This window comes from Pagrus major, chromosome 19, assembly GCF_040436345.1.
Source record: "Pagrus major chromosome 19, Pma_NU_1.0".
Lineage (NCBI taxonomy): Eukaryota > Metazoa > Chordata > Actinopteri > Spariformes > Sparidae > Pagrus > Pagrus major.
In genome coordinates this window covers 27,993,151-28,018,258 of record NC_133233.1, presented here as the reverse complement: position 1 = coordinate 28,018,258, position 25,108 = coordinate 27,993,151, and the positions used below count along the sequence as shown (strand labels likewise).

Sequence of the window (25,108 nt, the reverse complement as noted above, 5' to 3'; positions counted from 1 at the left end):
AGGCTGACAAAGTAGGTACACTGACATGAAATCTGGTGGGGCAGCAAAACACTGCAGGCTTGTGTGGCAGTGTGGGTCTGTCACCTCGTGGTCCGTGTGTGTGACGTGTTGGGGACCCCCGCTGATCAGTTAGAGCCAAAAGGCGAAGCTGCTATGTTGTTATGCTGCCATCATGCTGGTCCTACATGTGATCGTCTGTCTTCATCCACCGATTAAAATTAACAGTAAACAACCAGGATGCCAGGCTGCCATTACTGTGTTTTAAACTTCACTTGCTCTGAAAACACCACCTTCTGGCATACGGTTAACACTGTAGTGACAATAAGTACTTGTGCATATGCACTTCATTTTCATAGGTCTACATTTCAGTTCACTGTTCACTGTTCAGACAGTGACACAAGAAATGAATAGAAGCACTTTATTTTCTGAAGATGTTTACAGTGTGTTTAGGGACACAGTAAGAATATTTGTGCAATTTATGAAGACATCTACATAAGTTCAGTGACACAGAAGAAAACTTAATGCACTTTATTTTCATGTTTTTTTCTGTTTCAGTGTTTCCACTGTTTCATTGTGTCCAGTTAAAGTGAAAAAGTGCAATTAAATTGTTATGGCAGCTACGTCAGTGTGTTCAGTAACAGTGTGTCTGTGCAAATTTGACAATACACACATGTATAATTGTTTGTTAAAGAATCAGGTTAAAAACTAATTTAAGGAAAACTTTTCCAATGTGGAGGTTTTATATCGTACATGTGTCTTGAGGGAGAATCTCTACTCTAACACTGATGTTGTTTTACAGTCTTGATAATCACATCTGGACTTACCGAGCCGTCCTGCAGTTCCTCACAGCTGGAATCAGTCTCAGTCGTCCCTTCTTTGATGTTTTGTACTTCTTCAGGTCCAACTCATCCAGAACCTCCTCTGACATCTGCAGCATGTAGGCCAGAGCTGAGCAGTGGATCAGAGAGAGGTTCTTCTCTGATCTGTTCTCTGACTTCAGGAACTCTTGGATCTCCTGATGAACTGAGTGGTCGTTCATCTCCATCAGACAGTGGAAGATGTTGATGCTTCTGTCAGGAGAGACATCATCTCTGCTCATCTTCTTCAGGTTGTTGATTGCTCTCTGGATGATTTCTGGACTGTTGTGTGTCTGACCCAACAGACCTGCTAAGAGACTCTGGTTGGACGTGAGAGAGAGGCCATGAAGGAAGCGGACAAACAGGTCCAGGTGACCATTTTTACTTTCAAGGGATTTCTCCATGGCTCTCCTCAGGAAGTCATCCAGGGATGGGTAACGGGCTTCATGGCCAAAAAACTTAGAAATCTTCTCAAGACCAGACTTTGGTTTTGAGTCCCTGAGCGTGAAGTCTTTTAGGAAGTCCTCCAGGACCTCTGTGTTCCTGTTGGTGTAACAGTGGAACATGTAGACTGCAGCCAGAAACTCCTGAACGCTCAGATGAACAAAGCAGTAGACTGTTTTCTGGAAGATCACACTCTCTCTTCTGAAGATCTCTGTACAAACTCCTGAGTACACCGAGGCCTCTGTGACATTAAGACCACACCGCTCCAGGTCTTCTTGGTAGAACATGATGTTTCCTGTCTCCAGATGTTCAAACGCCAGCCTCCCCAGCTTCAGAAGAACTTCCCTGTCAGCCTCTGTCAGCTCCTGTGGACTCGTCTCACGTCCCTCATGGTACTTCTGCTTCTTCCTCTTTGTCTGAACCAGCAGGAAGTGTGAGTACATGTCAGTCAGGGTCTTGGGCAGCTCTCCTCTCTGGTCTGTAGTCAACATGTGCTCCAGAACTGTAGCAGTGATCCAGCAGAAGACTGGGATCAGACACATGATGTGGAGGCTCCTGGAGGTCTTGATGTGTGAGATGACTCTGCTGGACAGATCTTCATCACTGAACCTCCTCCTGAAGTACTCCTCCTTCTGGGCGTCAGTGAAGCCTCGTACTTCTGTTACCCTGTCAACACGTGAAGGAGGGATCCGATTGGCCGCTGCAGGTCGGGAAGTTATCCAGACGAGAGCCGAGGGAAGCAGCTTCCCCTCAATGAGGTTTGTCAGCAGCGCGCTGACTGATGACTTCTGTGTGACATCAGACACGACCTCATTGTTCTTGAAATCCAGTGAAAGTCTGCTTTCATCCAGGCCGTCAAAGATGAACAGAAGTTTACAGACAGCGAGCTTCTCTGCTGTCACCTTCTGTAATGTTGGATGGAAAACATGGAGCAGCCTGAGAAGACTGTACTGCTCATCTCTGATCAGGTTCAGCTCCCTGAACGAGAGCAGAACCAGCAGACGGACATCTTGGTTTTCGGAGCCCTCTGCCCAGTCCAGAGTGAACTTCTGCACTGAGAAGGTTTTTCCAACGCCAGCGACGCCGTTGGTCAGAACCACTCTGATGCGTCTCTGTTGGTCAGGTGAGGCTTTAAAGATGTCGCTGCACTTGATTGGAGTGTCATGGAGGGTCTCCATCTTGGAAGCTGTCTCTAGCTGTCTCACCTCATGTTGGGTATTAACCTCTTCACTCTGTCCCTCTGTGATGTGGAGCTCAGTGTAGATCCTGTTGAGGAGGGTTCCACTTCCTGTTTCATCACTTCCTGTTTCAACACTTCCTTCAGTCACACGTTCACATCTCCTCCTCAGACTGATCTTATGTCCATCTAAAGCCTCCTGCAGAACACTATCAGCTGAAAGAGAAGAAAATATTCTGGGATTAAATTGAGAGCAAGAATCTTGATTAAATCAAAAAGTTCCTGTTTTCAGACATGAAGACATCAGCAGACAGATGTACAGTCTTACTTTGTACAGTGTTGGTCTGACTGATTGTCTGCAGTCCAGCTCTTGTTCTGGATCTTTTTCCACACTGGGGACAGGAGGAGTCTCCTGATGAAGCAGACTGGTCCCAGTAAGAGGTGATGCACTGTCTGCAGAACCAGTGTCCACAGCTGGTAGAGACTGGATCCTTCAGGACGTCCTGACACAAAGTACAGCAGGACAGCTGCTCCTCCACAGAAACACTTCCCTCTGTCTTTCTGAAGAGATAAAGGAAAATCAACCTGATTAGAAACCATAGTTTTATTTATGTTTAGCTTTGACTAAATCAAACTAGGAGATACTCTCCTCTTGATAAGACAACAATCTCAGTCACAGCAGGTCGAGCCTCACAACGCAGTGACTGATGTTTCAAACTGTAAATGCTTTTATTGATAAAGATGTTTAACCTCATTAGTCACAACAGATCTATGTTGAGGATGACAGAAGCTGAAACCTGTTTTCTGTAGGATGGCTTTGGGTTTTGTAAACAGCAGGGTGACTGACTTTGGCTGCGTCTGATATTTACTGACCACCCTGCTGTTTAGTTCACTAAAATAGTGGGCAGTGATTTTTAGGATGTCTCAAACCTTTGTAGAAAACCAGTAACACGTGAACTTCATACTGTCTGAGGAAATATTAAAGCATGCATTCTTTGATTCCCAAATTTATTTAGTATAACAAGCACTTTGCCTGTTAGCTCGATGCTAAGACATAATGGATAATTATATTAATTACTTAATGCAGCAGGAACAGCTTAATGTCTGTTTACTTGAAAAATAGTCTGTTTACGCAGTATAGCAAGACGCTGCTGAAATAAAACTGACTCACATGCAACGTACATTGCTATTGGAAATATGACTCATGATATATTGTCTCTAAAGTGACTCGATTTAACAGCTTAGAACTGAATTTACATGTTTTGTTATTAGACAGAGAGTAAAGTATCAAAAGGTACCGTTGGGTACTGGTATCGGTTCAGATGTGAACAGTATCCTACTCTCGTCAGACTTGCAGAAGCAAACAAATACATTTCCTCTGGCAGCATGACATCATTTTTCAGACTTTATCTTTGTGCTCGTCCTCATCCGGACGTTCCAGTGGTGATTCTCGGCTTTTCAACAGATCATTTGATCCTTTGACAGTAAAGATGTTGGGATACTTTCTGGCTCGTTGTCAAACTCAGGAATTTATTTCTTCCATCGCAACAAAACACACTGTATGAGTCATCATCAACTTTTAGGACTGACTGACTAACAAACACCATGAATGGACTTGAGCAACTCACTATCCAACATTAACACTACAGACAACCCATAATGCAACACTCTGTAGGAGCCACTGTCACACCAGTTCATTCAAGAACAATCTGATGCTGCTGATATGTAATTGTATAAAGTATAAAACACAAACCACTTTTTCTAATGTAATGTCCAGTAAAACAAATAATTCACGACAATCATTTAATGGTAATGATAAAACTATATAATATATATATTTATACACATCTCTTACTGTGTGTCTGAGGGTCCAGGTCCATTACTGAAGTTCAGAGGAAAATCTTTGGACTGGTCACTCTTCATAGACAGACAGCTGGAGACTGAAGACTCTTCTCTCCGTCTGTGGTACTGACTTCTGGAAACACCAACATGTTTGTATTTATTTCATCTAAATACACAAATTGCTGTTACTGACAGTTTGATGATTAAAAACATGGCAGTCTTCTTACTGTGTGTCTGAGGGTCCAGGTTCTTTACTGAAGTCCAGAGGTAAACCTTTGGACCAGTCACTCTTCATAGACAGACAGCTGGAGACTGGAGACTCTGCTCCGTCCTCCTCTTCCTCCACACAATCATTCATCTTCTGCACTTCAGAAAGCACTGAGGTAAATATGTAGCACATGGAAGGAGAACAACATGAAGACAAGGAGGACAAACAGGTGAAACAAGATGCAGAGGAGGAGGGTGTAAAATGGAGATGGTGAAGCCTGCAGACTCATCACCCAATGTGACGCTAAACAAAAGTGACATTTACAAAGATCGGCCTTGTCTCTGTCTAATTAAAGGGACGTCCCTCAGTATGATGTCCTGCTCTGTCCACTCAAAGTCTCCACTTCCTGCCTGCAGACGTTATTTCTTTATTTCTTTTATTATTATTTATTATTACATTTGCGAGCAGATCCCCAGCTTTGACCCAACAGGAAAAGAAAAGTGTGCCTGCAGCAGCACACGTGTAGTAAATTAATACAGCTTCAGCATATTCTGAATCACTAACATAAAAAAACAGACCAACATCCTGTTATGTGCAATGAACAATATAATTCTTCAGACAAAAAACCCAAAACATTTTGCTTTAACCAAAATCACAAACAGCTCTCAAACAAAAATAAGTAAATAAACAACATCTGAGCATAAAATCCCTCAGACCAAAAAACAAACAAAACATTTTGACAACACTTTTAATGCAGAGGGTGACGGTCTGATTTCACGCCGTGTCCTTGTTAAGTGCAGCCATCGACTGTCCGGGCGCTGCACTTCCGCCTTTTGCGTTCCGTCAACATGACGTCATCATTTAACGTTTAGAAAATCGATTATTGACATTTGAGAATCGATTCAGACTCGTCCACGTCCGCATTGCGATGCACAGGAGAAGCGATTTGTTTGCACCCATCAGTACTTAACTGCAGTGAAAACGTTTTACTGAAAACTTTTTTAAACTATTTTGTCAGGTGAACCTGAAGTGGCAGAGAAAATATTGACAATAAAATTCATAAAACAAAACTGCTGTCGTCTTCTGGACTTGAGTCAGTCTGAGAAATAAGCAACATAACACTGACTGAGCTCAGAGCACAAGAGTCACGAGAAAAGTCTGTTGAAGAGTCTGTAAACACACACACACACACACACACACACACACACCGTAAAAACATCCAGCTCCTGGTCAGTTTTCGTTAAATATGAGCTTGTTGTCTCTTGTTAAAGAGAATAAAACTCACCTCTGCCTCAGACGTCTTTTCCTCCTCCTGCTGCTGTCGACTCAAAATGGAGTCTGAACACTTTCACTTTCTTGTCTCTTCCCTGTTCTCAGGTGTTGCTCCTCCTCTTGTCATTTACTGGAAATCACATGTACTTTAATCAAAGTTTCTCCGTGACTGTCTCCCTCATAAGTAAGATACATAAACCAAACACAGCAAACTGAGTTCAGATCAGTGTCAGACAAACTTCCCCTGGTCAGCTGAGTTCACCTCCCTTGAACAATGTTTGTGGTTGTGGATCAGCTGAAGAAGTGTTTGGTACCGTTCAGCTCTTCAACGTGAGCTTTGTCCTGGAGCAGCTTCTTCACAGACATGTTGCTGCTGCAGTCGTCTTTGTGACACCAGAACAACTTTGTCACTTTCCTGATCGACTCTTTCCATAAAAACACACATCATCACAAACTCATGTGGAAGATGGAAGCTACGTTTCAGGACATCTCTTCACGTTTCACTCAGATAACTAAACTAAATAAACTCACAGAGTTATTTTCTGGACTAAACAGAACAATTCACCCGTCCAGCTTCTGGGTTCAAGTTTCTCTCTGACAGAACCGAGACGAGCTTCATCACCTTGTTAACTCTGTTAAAACACTTCATTCAAACTGGACACACATGAAATCAAACTCACCAAGTCTCGCTTTGTCTTTGCACAACCACGTCTGCTTTGGTGAAAATCAATCATCAGCTCACAGAGTAAAAATGTGGAAATATTCAGGCTCCGCGCCGTTTTCGTTTCGCCGCCACTGATGCCCGACTCGTCCTCTCTCCTCTGCCGCTTCACGTCTCTCCTGTCCCCGCCTGTCGTCTCTTCTCGTCCCCGGAGTCATAGTCCTGATCGGATCCACAGCGTCCCCCCTGTCTTCACACTGACCTCTGTCGGCCTCAGAGCTTGTGTCTGGTCCCGGTCCGGTGTTCACTGGGAGGTGGTTGAGCCCGGTTGAACTGAGCCCCGTTGCCCGCAGCGACTCCCCTCGTGCCCCGCGGTCCAGGCAGTAACGGCCCGCTGAGCTAATGAGCTAACGGCAGCGAGCTAAAGCCAAGAACAGCTGCTACAGCCGCTGCTGCTCACTCCGCTGCTGCTGTCTGACTGTATTTGTTGAGCCGTCTTACAATTCTGCTCATATTTTACAAAAATCACACGTTTATCTGCGCAGCGACCAGAGTTTGTTGGTTAATGCTACAACGGTTATTTCAGCCGCTCGGCCGCCATCTTGGCCGCAGCCGCCGGTTCAGTCCCGTCTCATCCAGCCAGCGAGCGAGTCACGAATACAGTCCTGAATTAGTTTTCCTCCGAGTCACACTGAGCTCAGCTTTAATAGAATAAAACAGCAGCTGACTCACAGCAGCCTCGTTTCTTTCTGTCAGCACGAAGCTTCAAATGTTGAACTTTCTCTCATCTTTTCTTCTGTCAGTCCAGAGGCAGCAGGGGAGAGGAGCTGCGCATGCGCGTCACCTGCACCTGCAGGAACAGGAAGTAATAATTACTAAATAAAATGAAAACAGTCTTTCTGTCGACTCAATATTTCTTTTGATCATTTGTATTTTATTATAATACAGTGTGTGTTATTTTCAGTGTGTGCTGATTGTTTGAGGAAAGGATTTATGTGTTAAAAGGCCTCATAACTGAGGCGATGAAGGCAGCAGCCACTGTGGTAACAAGCAGCAGTTTGAAGGATTGTTACTGTGAACCAGCAAAGTCCAACAAAGCCTCCACCACATTTCTGAACCCTGGTTTCGGTCCGGTGCCTCTTTATCCACTGACAGATTCTCTGAGAAATTATAAAAGAGGACGACATCGATTTTGTTTTTTGTCTCACTTGATGTTCTTCATGGTGTTGGTGACACACATCAGTCATTTGAAGTAAATTCATGTGTGCTGACCGACACTTTCTGGTGGTAACACACCAACAGATGCAGCCACGTGTCAGGAAACACAGTGAAGAAGACGACTGGCAGCGAGCAAACATGGATATTGTTGTGGAGACAGAATGAAGACTGAGGAACCAGAGAAAACATCAACATGTTTTGTATTTAAGAAACAAACAGGAGAGAGAAATATTATTTTAAGATGCCACAAATGTCCACCAGACTAATTCCTGCTGAGTGTTCTGGTGTCTGAACAAGATTGATGTGAAACATTTCTTTAAATCTTTAGTTTTCTCTAAACACAGTTTAGTGTCAGCTGCTGCTCCACACTTTTACTCTCATGTTGGATTGAGCTCAAAATGACAGTCCAGCTGCTTTTATTTGACACAAACTGATTTTTCATGTGGATTTAGCAAAGTGAGACTTGGCCTGCTCAAGTTTTATTAAAAGTCAGAACAAACCCAGAGAATAGTCCAGTCACTTTTATTTCTATAGAGACAGATGATAACAGAAGTGATCTCAGGGCTCTTTTCATACAGAGCAGGTCTGAACTGGCTCTTTATAACATTAACAAAGACTCAATAGTTCATAAAAACAGTGGCAACACTTTACACTTGATCTCAATTCTCATGTAACTGCATGTAGTGATCACGGCTCCATACTGATCATTTCAACTGGGACTTTAACTTTGTTGTTGTTGTGAAGGGAAAAAGCCTGAAGAAGCACTCAACACAAACAGACGTGAACATAAAACACATCAAAATATAATAAAAAGATGTCAAACAAACACTAAAACCCAGCACAAGCTCACCAAAACAATCTGTATCAAAAGACGGTTAAAAAATCACTTTAAATCGAGTTCAATTAAATTATAATGACACTTGAGATGTTTGTAAAATGACGTCAGTCAGAAAGAAAGTACTGACGTCACCAGTTGAGTTCTCACCGCACACAGAACCTGGATCCATTCACACAAACCAGTCTGGGTCCAAACAGTGGAAATGGGGACATCTGCTGGCAGGAAGCAGCTCCAGCAGGACCAGCAGAACATGAACGGTGCTGATGACGTCAGCTTCAACAATGATTTGTGAGAGAAAAAGCTCCACAGGTTGACTTCATGTGTCTGTGCTGATCATGTGATGTGAAAACCAGCAGGGTCTCACACAAAACTCTGATCAACTTCACATACTTTACAGTCAAACACAGGATTTGTTTGTTTTCTGTCAAAATCCAGATAGTTTTATATTTCTGTGTACTTGTAATTGTTTTACAGACATGATTAATGAACATAAAGTGTAGAATCAGCATGTTAAACACATCTTTTTAATATCAAACATTATAGAAAGATGAAATATGAAGCTGCTGACTTTGCACCAAAATCCAGACACAAGTCAGTCCAGAAGATTCAGTAAAGCCTCGATTGAATCAGACTGTGTTCAGATTTGATCCACTTCATTTATTATGAAATGACAAACAGCTGATATTAGTGGTAATAAGCAGAACTTCACTCTGCAACATCAACTTCTACTGTTCATCAGAAACGTGGAAATTAACTGCACTACTCCATCGCTCCACAGGGTGGAGCTGCAACAGGAAGCAGAACACAAAGATCCAATTAAATGTGTTAATCTGCAGTTATGCTGTCATAAAGACAGCTGATCTGGAGACAGTGAGGGATGTAACTAAGTACATTTACTCAAGAGCGTTAGTTACATACTTACTTAATAACCTTTTACAAAAACATGAGCTTTAACTTCATGAGCCCTCTGTTTGTTAGAGAGTCAGTATGAGGCTGAACTGGAAATATCAACTTCACTTTCACTTTTTGAAGAGCTCACATATCTTAGTAAAAGATCAATCATCCCTGCATTAGCTTCTCCTCGCTAACCAAGAGGGTGGAGCACATTACACCAGTCCTTAAATCAGCGCAGAGGTTTCCTGTGTCAGAGGAGAGATTTTAAAATATCACACATAACTTTATTTAAATCTGTCACTATGTATCTGCTTCTTGTTTTTATGGTCTTTTAAATGCATGTGAAGTCTCATTCTGCTGTATTTCTATGCTCCTGTGAAGCACTTGGTGTCGCCTTGTGTGTGAATGCTGCTGTAGAAATAAACCTGCCGTGTCTTCTGCAGGTGTGGCATCAGGTGGAAGCTCATCTGGCATCCTGTCAAAAATGTCAAGTAGCAGAGAAACCAGTTGTTTCCAGTCGAGCTGAAAGGAAACAAACAGTGAGGACTGGACTCTCTGATTTCACTCTGCCATGACGGAGGAGGAGCTGAAGTCCAGACGACAGCAGACGGTGGGTGTTGGTGAAGGTGCTGTTACTCTGAGTGGTTTGAATGTGGTGTGTGCTTAATGTGATCCAGTTCACTGGAGTAAATGCTTGTTGTCAGGACGGCACCAAGACCGGATCACAAACCAGGCCCAGGCCAAAGGGCCCAGAGAAACCCAGACTCACTGCACGTCTGCTGGTTTTTGAGAGAAAATGAAATGAAGCTCACGTTCCTTCATTAATCTGATCAATAAAGAACAATAACAACTTCCTTCACTTATCAGCAGCATTACTTCATTTCATGGCCCAGGCTTGTAGCAACCCGTCTCCAAGACGTGACATTTATAAACTCCTGATGTGTTTCAGCAGTTCTGTGTTCAGAGACACATTCACTGGATGGATTACATTAAAGGGACAGTTCACTCAAAGCTGACCCACTTCAGACGGGGTGCATGCTAACGCTTTTAGCTCAGCAGCTACAGGGAAGATTTCAGTTGAAATAAAGTGTGTAAATAACATCTTCTCAGATCAGTTTGTGATCTCGGGGCTTCTGCAGACTTGGATTACAGCAGACGAGCTGTTTGGAGACATCTGATGTGTTTTGGTTTTAAAACAAGTCGTGATGACTGAAGTGACGTTTTTGGGTGAACTGTTCCTTAAAGCGGAGGTTTGTACCTATGAGGGAAGATGGAGGGCAAACAAACAGTCATCTCAGCAGAGGAAACTTACAGCAGTGTTTCCATTTTACTGAAGTGACGCTGGTTAACAGAACTCAGACAGGAAGTGTTTGATTTCAATCTTGTGAGAGGCATCACGACCCTTTAACAAAGACTTACTATATGTTTTAGTGATTTTACTGTAAAACCAATTTATTCATGTAACACATGGACACTTTCTTTTTCTTCATTCAATTAAACTGCAGCATTACAGTTAAACTTAGCTTCGGCTGCGTCGGACCCGAGTCACCAACCCAAAGCGTCAGTATGTGACGACCTGAGGATGAGACTCAAAAATCAACCATCTGCCTCCAAAAAACCACATATTGTTGCTTTAAATAATGTTTCTGCACGCTGGAGTTCATCTTGTGTGCAGAGGAAAGAATCTGGAGGCCACAAGATGTTTTGGAGTGGAAACTCTGTGTGCAGGCGCAAACTGGAAATGTTGGATGACAATGTTGAGGCGGACAAACAGGAAGCTTCTCTCTTATCAGGTGGAAATATGGATGATTGACAGCAGAGGAAAGATCATTCAGCAACAAGGTCATTGGAGAGTTTCACATGAGACACAGAAAGGCATCAAGACAAGATCCATAAAACACAAGACAGGCTCTATAAAATAATACAGTCATTAATAAACAGGATACATATTAATGAAATGAAGCTACACGAAGACAATAACTTGTAGTTAATGTCAGATTGTTTCAAGTGAACAGTTAAAAAGAAAAACAGCTGCAGTGCAGAACTGCAGAATATTAATCATCAGAACAAAAGTGAAATAAAGTGAGACTCAGATCATCCAGATCACAAATACAAGAAAAACATTGTCCCTTAAAAATGAACATCACTTCCACATTGTGACAGTGAAGCTGGGACAGGTGTGACTCTGATGATGCGCTCACATTATTTGGCCTGTTGTTAAAATGTTGTCAGTAAAAAACAAACCGCTTCTTCCAGTTTGACCCGAGTGCGTCATCTGCAGTTATGTTGTCATAAAGACAGCTGATCTGGAGACAGTGAGGGATGTAACTAAGTACATTTACTCAACAACTTTAGTTACTTTGCAGATTACATGCTGCATCAGAGCCAAAGAGGAAGCTGCATGTAATCTGATAAACTGCCTCCAGTGATGTCACTCAGTGGCTAAGTTGCATTGTGGGTAATGTAGGCACCAGGTTTTGAGAAGGAAGAAGAACGTGTGGAATAAAAAAGGTGATATCTCTGGTTCTGCTGGGTCGATTTGGATCAGTTGTCTTTTAAACTGTCCATAATGAGTCCAGCAGTGTCATTACCCACAATGCCACTTTCCACTCTTTACACTAAGATGACAACTGCTGGTGAGAAAGCACATTTCCCAAAATGTTGAACCATTTTCTATTAGTCTTTTTTAATTTTCCATTTCAGGAGTTCCTCCCATTTACAAATTACATCTAACTAATTTAAATGCAGTTTGTCAAATTTCCTTTATAAGGTTGTTTTTTCTCTTCAACATGTAATTATGAGCCAAATATCCGACTAATGCAATAAAACAACTGTTTATGTGCCACTTTGTGTTTAATTGTAATTCTTGGTGAAATCATCGTCCATAGAAAAAGCTTCAGCTCTCAGTGACGCAGTAGATCTGGAAGATGAGTCTGATGAACTGGTAGATTTGTCTGTTTTATGGCCTCATGCAGAACTTAATATCACATGTGCTGATCTTTAAATTCAACTTCAGACTTGTGTGCGTGAGGACGAGCAGTAAAGGACATCCTCCACATTTCTAGATTCAGTCCTGAACTGTAAGTTCACTTCTCACTGTTCATATTACACCAGGTTGTGCTGTCCCTCAATCTGTCATCATTTATGTCGATATATTTTACAGGTTCGATGTTTCCACCAAACATTTGTGATATAAAATGGCTCCATACAGCTCGTCTGTCCTGATCCAAGTCTCCAGATTCCTGCTCTTTCCTGCTGATTTCTTCTTCTGGAAAATGACAAAATTTAGCAAAATATTCCTGAAAACAAAAATCTTCCCTTAAAAACTTTATAATGTAAAATAAATATAATCAGGTTTCTACGTTTACACACTTTTTTCATGCTCCTATGTTTTATTGTTGATGGTCCCAGTGGGACTGAAACTGTAACTGTGCATCACAACCTTGTTCTGTGTTGTTGGACACATTTGAAGTGTTTCTGCTGTGAGGAAATCAAGTTTTTTAAATGCTCACTTTGTCTACATGGAAACAATGTTTTTCAATTCAATTCAAAGCAGAGCTGAGACAGAATTTACAGCATTAATAAAAGACATTACCACCAAAATATGTGACTCTGGTGTTTAATATTTGTGCATTGTTTGTTTGTTTTACAACATTTCCATCACATGAGAAGACTGTGTTACAAAACTATAAAAATACTAAATTACATCAGTGAAATCAACATGTTCTTCCTTTCATGGTCATCAGTTACAGCAACAAAACAATGCCATCATTCATTACATCATTTATTACATCATAAATTCATCTGTTAAAATGTTGATTTTAGATTAAAATGAATGTCAGTTAACATCTACAACATCTCTGATGTTTTATTCAGTGGCAGTACACACAGAGTACTGCATTAATCTCCACTGTTATTCAGTGTTACAACCCAGCTCGTTAAGGAAAGGCAGCAACATAAAACCAGATATTAAAGGTTGGGATTTAAATAATTTATTAGCCACAATTTATCAAAGGAGAAACAATACAAAACTGAGAACGCTGAACGGGGGAAAAGGCCGGTGGATGCTGCTCAAACCAACAAAATAAATATAACCAAAAGAGACTCTGTTTCCAGAGTTATGTTGAGTTAAACAGTCAAACAGTCAAATAAAACCCACCCCAACCTCGTCAGGCAATGGCGATAAAACAGAAAATACAAAGTGAACAGCACCCCTCAATCCTAGTGAAACTAACAAAGTAAGCATCTAATGTGTGCGGTCTCGATAGCGAGAACACAACCTTTTCAAACGAAAGTGAGGGATCAGTCGCCACGACTGACAAGCCGACGGACCATTTGAAACCTCCAGTCCCTGATTGTCGCCCTTGGATTGGCGCACCTGCACCAGACGGAGCCGCAGGACTGGCACCGGCAGCAGAGACGAGGGAGGAGCCTGATCCAGGGCCGGAGAACGACTGAGGAGGAGAACAAAACAAGAGACGCACGCACGCAGGGCCGTAACATTCAAGAATATGTGTAGATTAACTGCACCAAGGAAATATCCAATTAAAAGTGTCAATGTACGATTATGTGGTGATAAACACGCCTCGATAGATTAATGTGTTGAGGCTCTTTGTGTTGAGAAGATGTGAGTGAATAAAAGAATAAAGATCCAGGTTCCAGGTGGAGGAGGTGTCTGAGTGTGGAGCAGAAGGAGTGGAGGAGCGTCAGTGTGTCTGCAGAGACTGTGTAGAAGGACAGAGCAGCAGCAGAGCAGTCCAGATACACTGATGATACTCTGTCACATCCAGAGGAACACAGGGACGATGCTGGACTGGACATTGTGTGTGACAGTGGAGCTGATCTCAGAGCAGTTCACACTGCAGCACTGACAGTCATCTCCACTTGTTGTGATTGGTCCGTCAGTCACTGCTGGATGAAGCTCTCCTCTCCACTCCACCTCCCAGTAACACGGCCCAGTCAGAGCCTCTCCACCCACCAGCTGATGGTGCTGCTTCAACCTCTCTGGATCATCAGGACACAGCTGATCCTCTCAACACCTCCACCTTCCTCATCACTCTGACAGAGATCACCAGCTGATGAGAGAAGCAGAGAGACAGTAAAGTGATAAATGAGTGTTTACAGAGACTCCCTCCATCAGCTGTCAGTCAGTGATATAAAGACCAGCAGGACTTCAGTCCTGTTCAGACCACAAGTGGAGCGGCTGTGTAGCGTAGCCAGCTTCCTTTCAGCTCTCATGTTAACGTGTTGGAGTGAAGCTCACAGACCTGCAGACACTTTGGACATCAAGTCTGTTTACTCTGCAGGTTTCACTGAAGGACACAGTGGAAATAAACTGCTGACAGTCCCTGAACGCATCATGACTGCAGGAACAGAGAGATACTCACAGCTCACTTTAATGGTGATTTACTGCTGTTAAAAACCAGAGTCTCACTCACATTTAAATATTTCATCTACTTTGGAAACATCACATGACAAATATGTAAATATGGAGTCTGTTATAAAAATATCTGGACAAATCAAATGACACATGGGCAGATATAAATATAACGTTAAAGGTCCTACACTGAACAGTAAAACATCAGCTGTGGTTTGTGGACTTCAGCAGAGGTTCTGGTCCGTACACAGACCACATGGTTACTAAATGTAATGATGGTTCTCTGAAATAAGAGCCAGTGATTTGCAGGTTTCAGTCAGACTGATCTGAGAGCTGTGACAAAGATGAACTGATCAGTTGTTCAGTGTTGAAATGAGAGAACAAACACTTTGAGATCAGATTTGATGCTCCGACAGTTTGATGAATGAGGACACTGTCTCTATACATCCTGTGATGCTGTCAGCTGTGATCCAGCTTTATTTCCTGTAGACATGAACACAACAGCAACAGTCGTCTTCACATCGACTCAAACACACGATCACAACAAGCTTCTGGCTCGTCTGATTGGCTGACTGCTCTCTCTCTGTCTTTCTGTCCAATCATGAAGCCTGTCACCGTTCTCCTCTCACAGCTTCACTGAGGAAAGCAGGAAATACTGGATCTTTACTTTGATACTGTGTTTAGTACAATACTGCTGAAACCAGCATGAACTGACTCCAACCCTCTACTGACCTCAGAGTCTCCAGTCTACAGTCTGGACTCTTCTTCAGATCCCACAGCAGCTTCACGTCTGAATACTGCAGGTTGTTTCCCAACAGGTCCAGCTCTCTCAGATGGGAGGGGTTGGACTTCAGAGCTGAGGCCAGAGAAGCACAGCTGATCTCTGACAAACTGCATCTCCACAAACTGAATAAAGAATAAATGATGTAGACAAAAATTAATTTATAATCCAATCAGATTTGTTCAGGTTTTAAATGTGTAGCTCAACATTACTGTGTCCTCATCAATGAGCTTTTCTCTAAAATGAGTAGAGTAACTTTGTCATTGTGTTATTGTGGATCATCATCAGCCTTCTACAGACATCATCCACATGTCAGCACAACATTCATACAGCTGTTCATGTCAACACAGATTAATAACATGCTGCTGATCTCAGTCAGGTCTGTTATTAGAGGAGAAAAAACTGAATTTTCTTTTAAACATCTTTTGAAAATATGCTTTGATCTGTGTGTGTTCTGTAGGATCAATATCAATGATCAGACATTATTAGTGAAAACACTGACATCAACAGAAATCTAAATATTTCTACTTCAGCTTCTCAACTTTATCAATTTAAATCAAATGTTAGTTCAGTTCTTCTGTTAACAGATTAAATTATAAACATTAATTAACTTTAACAACTAACTGAACATTTTCTACAGTTTCTTGAAGAAACAGAAGTTTTTTGTGACCGAAGAAGAAATTTAGTTCAAAAAAATTGAAAATATGAACCAAAGGAAATCTATAACTTTATCAATGTAAGTTATGTATGAATGTAAACTCAAATATTAATTAGCAGTAACAGAGTCAGTGAACTGACCTCAGAGTCTCCAGTCTACAGTTTGGACTCTGTAGAAAATCACACAGCAGCTTCACTCCTGAATCCTGCAGCTTGTTGAGACTCAGGTCCAGCTCTCTCAGATGGGAGGGGTTGGACTTCAGAGCTGAGGCCAGAGAAGCACAGCTGATCTCTGACAAACTGCAGCTCCACAATCTGAACAAAGTATAAATGATGTAAGTTTAGGAGACAATGTTCCTGCTTGAAATCATTCAGTGTTTAATAATCTGTTCAGAGCTGAAGAAGGTTCAGAATGTAGAAGTTTAGAAAATGGAAACTCCAAACACCTGAACCCAACAGGATGCAGGTTCAACACTGTCAAATACACAAAGTGACAAAACAAGTATATGGTTACTCAAGGTGCCTAAATGTGTCCAGTTCATTACTGAGGAAGTCAGTGGTAGAGTTTATGATTTGAATTCTTGGATATTAAAAAAGCTGGTGTGCAAATTTTTATTATGGTCCCAGTAATATTTGTTGTTAGCGTGCACTGAAGTAGCAGATCACATGATATTTTAATGCAGTTTGAATCAGAAAGGTTATATCCTGACACGTCAGAGTGAGTAAAAAGACTTCATGTAAGTCTTCAAGTCAAAAAAGTCAAACTAAGTCCACAAAAGTGATCAAAAGTCAACATGTAACATTTCAAGCACATAAAGGTCTTTCACTTAAATTCTGCTCCTCGGCTCTTTTCTAATTAGACGTACACGTAGAGCATCTTTATAATAAAGATCATGAATTGATAACATGAAGCCTTTTATGTGATAAGCAGGACGCTGCTTCTTCTGTAACAGTGAAGTTAAAAGGACCATAGACTTGTGTGATTATATGTGGGGAGGGGTTTTCTTAAGCCTGTGGTCTGTGCCTGTGTGTGTTTGCTGCACATCTCTGAGGAACAAATACAGAAAAACACAATCACAAACAGCAGTGACACTATTTCTAGTAAATTACCAGTGTTTTGTCAGATTCACTCACAGAATCCTGCCAAAATAGGACAGATGGTGAAAGGATATGGAGCCAGATCAAGGCCAAAAGGTTTGTTCATTTGGAAAAAATAAATGTATTGAAGAAATAAAATTTGAACGTGAAAGTTCAAGTTTTGATCTTGAATCATAAAAAAAATCAAAAACATTTTCAAAATAAAAACAAGTGAAGGAAAAGGTTCATTTCAATTTAAATATGATTTGGATTTAATTCTGATTTTCTTTTGAATAAATTATTCATTTTTTATTTTCACTTCTATCATTTCATATTTGAGGTGTTATTTTTTCATCTGGCTCCATGAAAGGATCAGTAGAAATCATAAGCTGGCCATGGAGGACCACAGCACGGGGCGCTCGGTCTGGACAGCCCAGTTGGACACCTAAAACAAGCAGGTAGCACTTGGCAGCACGTCAGCCTCCTGCGTGTCCCACACAAGTGAGAGAGGAGACAATTATCAATAAAGGGAAAGGTTCACACAAAGTTATGTGACTTTTGGAAGCAATGTTTTCTTTTTGGCAGCTGTTTCACCCATTTTCAGGGGCAAAGTGAGTGGAGCAGAGCATTAGTGACACAGGGACGAGTGGCAAACGTCAGGCAGGGTTGTTGGCACATGCTCAACTCTCCCTCTGAGTTGGGTTGCCAGGTACCACGACACATACCCCCACACAGAACCTGAGAAGACCTTTTTGATTTGTATCACTATGAAAATGGGAGATTAATAGAGATGTGACGATACACTCAGCTCACGAGATGAGACGATACACGATGTTGGGTTCATGAGAACGAGACAAGATTTTAACGCTTTTTTTTTTTTTTTGTTACAAAATGAAAACAATGCAGGTCCATTTTGAAATGTTTTAACTAGTAATCATCTTGTAATGAATGTGACTTCAGCTCTACTTTGTGACTGAGTATGAATTATCATATGCAGTAAAAGACACAAACAATATGTAAGAACTGTAAAAGGTTTCACCACAAACTCAACTGACTGGCTTCTCTCCTGTGTGATTTCTCATGAGTCTCTTCAGACCTTATAACTGTGCATGAACTATGTGTGAGCTTCTAACTTCTAATTGAAGCTGTGTGACCTTCTAACTGAACTCCTCTCCACAAATTGAAAGTGAAAAATAAAAACAGTATAAATAACAAAAATGAATGACACAAAGTTTTTCTTAGTCGTCTTGTTTTAAGTGCAAACAATAATCAAAGTAGTTCTCTCTCAATACTTAAAGTGCAAACAGAGACTGACATGATTTCCCTCCAAGCATGATACAGAGCTGAGAGCTGGCTACAACTACACTGCCCAGCCTAAGATATGGTCACGTTCTTGTTCAAGAATATGAGCATGTCTACGTTTTCTGGCAGCAGTTGAGACCTTTGGGCACTAACTATGTCTCCTGCAGTTGAAAAGACACGCTCACTTGGAGCAGAGGTAGCAGGGATGGAAAGGTATGCTATCTGTGTAGAGGTTCAGGACCACTGGGATGGTGTACTTTGATTCCCATGTGTGGAGGAGTCGCCAGTTTTCCACCATGGGAAATGGCCTCATGTCAGCTGCAGTGAAAACACTGATGTCTTTCGTTATTGCTGTGGCTCGAGCACTTGACTGTGGAAGTTGAGATGTAAAAGCATTTGTCAGTGTTGTCCGGCCTTTCAGTGTTTTCTTCACAGGCACGGTTGATTTCAGTAGAGAGCTGTGGTGGTTCTGTAGGTGTCTTTGCATAGTGCTCGTGTTAGCCGCGGTGTACGGCACTATTTTCTTACAGTTCTTACATATTGTTCGTGTCTTGTCTGTCAGTCTGTCGCCGTTTATTGTTTCCATCAGGTACCAAAATGCTGCCACACAAAGGATTTAAAAGTGGCGGGGGCATCTTCTATGCTAATTTCAAGTTCAACGTCAGACACGTTTTAATAACATGAGATCTCGGGTCACAAGATCTCGTCACACCCCGAGATATTAACAGGAGAAATTACCAAACGAGAGCACAGCAGGTGAAAGGCTTAAAAATAGGGAAAGGCTCCTGTCTCACTTCCTGGTAGACAGGACGTAGACACCTGAACACAACAAGATGGAAGTTAAAATCTGTAGATGTCAGCAAACAACTATTAGTTATGTAAATATATAGTGGAGTCATGGTGTCCTGAACACAGAATGACGTCACACTCTCAGTGTGTGTGTGTTGTGATCTGAGCTGTGTGCATGTTAGTGCATGTGAGTGCCTCCCTGTCGCCTCATTTTGGATCCCACTGCTTATCTTGCTAAGATTGGCCCTAGTCTGCCTCTGATTATCTTACCCTGATATTCTTACCCTAACACAAACCAGTCTCACTCCTCATGTCTGAACCAACAAAGGCAACAGCAGTAGGATCCATAATAACGCCTCTCTGTCGTCCCTGGTACTTTCTTAACATGGTGGCAGGGACACAAACTTTATCATATTACAGCTAAACAGTGAAAATATATTTCTGAGAGAACGAGGAACTTGATTCATATTTGGTCAACACTGCCTCAACACTGACAAACTGCAGCCCCTCAATCTGTATAAAGAATAAATGATGTAGATGAAAATTAATTTATAATCCAATCAGATGTGTTCAGGTTTTAAATGTGTAGCTCAACATTACTGTGTCCTCATCAATGAGCTTTTCTCTAAAATGAGTACAGATGAGATGAACCTTTCTTGATCCCTGTAGGAGAAATTCAATTTGACACTGCAGCACAAAGGAACAGTGTGCAAACAATAACAGATAATAGCAGCTCGAGGTAGGAAGTGACTATGAGAAAAATAAAATAGAGTAAAATGAAAACATACTCCAAACACACACACACACACACACACACAGTAACTTTGTCATTGTGTTATTGTGGATCATCATCAGCCTTCTACAGACATCATCCACATGTCAGCACAACATTCATACAGCTGTTCATGTCAACACAGATCAATAACATGCTGCTGATCTCAGTCAGGTCTGGAACTAGAGGATCATCATTAAATAAGACATGTAGGGCTGTAGAGCCTGTGTAATTAAAGGAGAGGTCCACATTCACTCAAGTCTGTATAAAACAAAAAACAGCTCTTAAAAGTAAAGTTGGTGATTTAGGTAATTTGTTAAAAGTTCAAAAGTGAGTTGTGTGAGTTAAAATACATCTTAAAACATTTACAAACATTTGATTTATTTGCAATGAATCATATTTTGTGTTGCCATCTACTGGTCAGCAGTAATTCACAGTCAACACAATTATTCAGCCTTGGAAACAATTAGTCTGTAAGTAATGTGTATAAATAATTATCAAACACATTTTTAAAGGAATGTCAGGTAACACTTTACAGCACAGTACACAAAAATGTGACAAGTTACTAAGAAACGAGTGAGAAATGAAACAAACGCCCTGATAATCAATGAACTGGTAAGAAATCTCTCTTTTTTCTTTTTTTGAGGGTCGTTTTGGCTTCAGAACAAACTGAACTGTCTACTGTAGCACTTCATCAATGACTATTACTTCAACTAAACTTAAAAGAAACATGAAAGAAATGTCCTTTGTTTTATGGATTTTGTGTGTTTTTATGAGTATTTAAATATATGCATGAGAACGAGCTCGACCCTCCCTACACACTCAAAACTCCTCAACACTGAACAGACAGTGACTGATGTCAGTCTGATGTTTCTCTTCACTTGTTGGGGAACTCAGAAAGTAACTTAGCATTAAGTAATTAGTACGAATGAATCATCACTAGTGTTTGTCCTCTAAGCAGCTGGTTTATCAGGAACGACTCATGAAGAAAGTGGTCAGTATGTTGATTCATGGATATTCATGAACTAATCATGACATCATTTTTTATTAATATGGTATCTCCCAGTCTGTTCTTCAGAAACTCATCATTATCTATTAGATATAGTAGTAACTACTCTCATTTTGTGTAGAACGTTGTAAAGTGTTATTGAAAGTCATTTTATAAACTTTTCTATTGTTTTGGTCAAACTATGAGTATAATACTGATAATGTTGTCAAATGATGAAGTCAAAACAGTTTGAAACATTCTGTTCTGATTAACATTTGATATTTACATCAGTGGTCCAGCTGATCTACAGCAGATGGATAAATACCACCACAGGTAAGAGGAAAAAATATATTTTCATACCATGGTCTGGGTGAAAACTGGATCCTGATTGGCTGCAGGCTGTCCATAAAGTTTTGATATACCAACACCTCTGGAAGTACTCGAGTAGTTCAAGTGAAACTGTCTGTTCTAAATTAATGATCCTGTTTCTAAAATGAGTGGGACTGACATCAGCTGGATGCTAACACTTACAAGTTAGAAATAAACTGAATGAAATAAATTAATAAATAAAAACACTGAATACAGTCCTTCAGTGCAGCATCCTCTGAACACCACAGGATGGAGCCACTTGGATACACAGAAAATGTCTCAAAGAACTGACATTTCTTCAGATTTATGCTGCTGCAAATCTTCAGAGTTAATTAACTAAACTGTTTAAGTCTCAGTGAAGGGCTTGAATTGAATATATGGAAAAACAAGACAATGAACTGACCTCAGACTCTCTAGAGCACAGTTTTGACTCTCCAGTCCAACAGACAGGAGCTTCACTCCTGAATCCTTCAGGCTGTTTAAACTCAGGTCCAGATGTCTCAGATGGGAGGGGTTGGACTTCAGAGCTGAGGCCACAACTTCACAGTGAGTCTCTGAGAGTCCACAGCGAGAAAGTCTGTCATGACACAAATATTACAAAAATGTTATTATGAAAGAGGACACTTTATATTTACTTCATGCATTTGATGTCAAAACAGTTTGAAACATTCTGTTCTGATTGACATTTGCTATTTACATCAGTGGTTCAGCAAACCTTCATCTGATCTGTGTTTGACATGAAACAGTTATTCTCATCACTCTCTAAAACCTGCAGACTTTAAATCTTTGTTTTATTTTAATCTTGCAGATGAAGGAAGAGAAAATGTAGTTACATTTGGGTTTCCATGATGTCCACAGTCTGTCAGTGTGATCTGATCCTGTGTCTTTGGCCAAAAAGTTAGATTAGTTTATGCCCAACACAGTGTTAGCATGAGGGTGAGAGTGCCAAAATTAACATAAATTTAGAAAGGACTTTAGAAACATCACATGAAAAATGATACAGATCTTATTTTAAACTCTTCAGTATAGTGGTTAAAAAACCTCTTTCATTAGTTTCACCAGGGTTTCTTCTATCACCCAAAGAAAGAGAAGAAGAGAATAGAAGAAAAACTGTCACATTTAATGATCATTAGAAATAAATGGAATAACTGAGTTCAACAACCTGACAGCTATAAACACATCCAACTGAAACATCTACATTGTTGCACTCATGGTAAGTGAAACATTTTTAAAAAATAATCACAATTGTATTTAAAAATGTAAGTGCTATTTCAAAATAAATTAATTTTTGGAAAGTGAATCACAGTGTATTGAGGAGCTAGAAAACCGCATCTCCAGTGCTGAAGACATCATTGCTGATTTGGAAGGCAGGCTAGCAGACACGGAAAATAAACTCGCTGCCCTCACTAACCGCATGGATGACCAAGAGGCAAGATCCCACAGGGATAATATTAGGATCTTTGGTGACAAAGAAGGGATTGAAGGGAACAATGCGCTGCATTTCTTTGAAACCTGGCTGCCCAAACTTCTTAATATGGAAACCAAGAAGGGCAGGGTCCGGCTGGACAGATGTCACAGAGGCCCCGGCCGACCTAAACCAGGGATGCCCCACGTAGTCGTAATGAAGCTTCATTACCCGGTGGATAAAATGAAGATATTGGCGCTCGGCGCAAAACAGAAGCTCGAGTATGAAGGGGCCAGGATCTCCATTCGCCAAAATGTCCTGCAGCAATGGAGGGGCTTCAACGAGGTGTGCCAAAAGCTGATCTCCAAGAACATCAGGTTCAGGATGCAATACCCAGCGACCCTCAGCTTCACCTACAACAACAAGGATTTCTCCTTCGACACAGCTGAGGAGGCTGCTCACTTAATTGGGACAATGGATACGGTTCCGTGAGTACTGTAAAGAGCTGCTGATTGGGGTATGCCACCCTGGGCGCACAGTCCTAACGGGCTGCTACACACAAGATGACTTTGTGATGTGCTGGCTACACATAAGGTGACTTTATTGTGGGGGTTCAAGTCGGGAGTGAATGGGTGTCATGACGGCTGCGCTTCACGGAGAACTGTGGACCATGGTCAGGTGCACTCACAACACACGTTGTTTCCTCCCAGCTCCAAGGGACCCTTTGTTTTGTATCCCTGTGAGGACTGTTCATGTTTCGTCCACAGGGACACGTTCGTCTCAGCTGAGTGTGTTTAATGACGAGTACACGTTCCTAGTACTTGAGTTGTTTGAGTACACGTTTAAAGAGAGTAAGGTAGGTCTGGTTAGGTGTCCCCCCCCCCTTTTTTTTCTTTTTCTTTTTCTTCTCCTGCTTTTGTGCCCTTGTACTATTTCTTTTATGGATCTTGCATTAAGACTAGATGTATAGTCAATCATCTGACTGGGTGGAATGATGAACACCACTAAATATGTGTCGTTTAACATAAAAGGAAATAAATAATGCTGTTAAACGTAAGAAACTATTATGCTGGCTAAAGAAAGGAAAAGCTAACATAGTCCTGTTACAAGAACCCCATTTGGATGATAAGTAACATGAAAAACTTAAGAGAGAATGGGTGGGACAAATGTATTACTCATCATTTTCTACAAGTAAGAGAGGGGTGGCCATCCTAATAAATAAAAATACGCCGTTTACTTTAGAAAAGTGTGTTAAAGATGATCAAGGTCGATATGTGATTATCACAGGATTCTTATATGGGGAACGTATAATGATTGGATCTGTATATGCTCCTAATGTGTACCAAGAAGAATTTTACTCTAAATTGTTAGCTGATGCCTCGGCAATGTCTGCAACATTTAGTATACTTGCAGGAGACTTCAACTGTGTCATGAATCCTGAGGTGGACCAACACCCCTTGACTAAAGTCACATCTAAAATGAGGGAGGCCACTAGAGAGCTCTGTGTAGACTTACAGTTGTTTGATGCTTGGAGAATTCTCCACCCTAGAGGGAGGGATTATACCTTTTATTCTCATCCACACCAAAGTTTTTCCCGAATAGATTATTTTTTTGTCTCAAGGATGGTTTTAGATAGAGTGGAGGAATGTACTATAGGTACTCGTCTACTATCAGACCATGCAGATACGTCCATTATAGTTTCTCCCCCCTCCCCCCAACCTACACCACGCTACTGGCGATTAAATCCCTCACTTTTTAATAATCCCTTATTTGTGACTTTTATGGAGGAACAAATTAATATTTTTCTTTCAACTAATAATAACAATGATACTTATCCATCAATACTTTGGGATACGCTCAAGGCTTATATAAGGGGAGCCATAATTTCATATAGCACAGCCAGGAAAAGGGAAACTTTGAGAGAGCAGCTGAATTTAGAGAGACAACTGTCTGATCTTGATAAACAACTAAAGGATAATTACTCTACAACCCTGTTCAAAAAAGCAGAAGCCACACGGTCAGCTCTCAACCAACTTTTGACGCAAAAGGCAGAAGCAAGCATCTTCTATGCAAAACATAGGCTGTTTGAAATGGGTGACAAACCAGGGCGATTACTTGCCCGTTTAGCAGCTGGTAGGCGTGACGTTAGGGCTATCTCCTCCTTAAAGGATGAAACTGGG

At 41.1% G+C, this 25,108-nt stretch overlaps 2 protein-coding genes across 2 annotated transcripts in view; both read right to left on the bottom strand.

Moving 5' to 3' along the window:
* LOC141014363 (uncharacterized) overlaps nucleotides 1–25,108 on the bottom strand; it is a 140,627-nt gene that overhangs the window by 27,307 nt on the left and 88,212 nt on the right. Inside the window, 4 exon segments of the mRNA XM_073488102.1 lie at nucleotides 825–2,694; nucleotides 2,807–3,024; nucleotides 4,427–4,438; nucleotides 4,548–4,644. Coding sequence (XP_073344203.1) covers nucleotides 825–2,694; nucleotides 2,807–3,024; nucleotides 4,427–4,438; nucleotides 4,548–4,644 — 2,197 coding nt within the window.
* Nucleotides 13,908–25,108, bottom strand: part of LOC141014886 (protein NLRC3-like) — a 17,372-nt gene continuing 6,171 nt past the window's right edge. Inside the window, 4 exon segments of the mRNA XM_073488824.1 lie at nucleotides 13,908–14,486; nucleotides 15,521–15,694; nucleotides 16,368–16,541; nucleotides 21,927–22,100. Of these exon segments, the coding sequence (XP_073344925.1) occupies nucleotides 14,480–14,486; nucleotides 15,521–15,694; nucleotides 16,368–16,541; nucleotides 21,927–22,100 (529 nt within the window). The 3' untranslated portion in view covers nucleotides 13,908–14,479.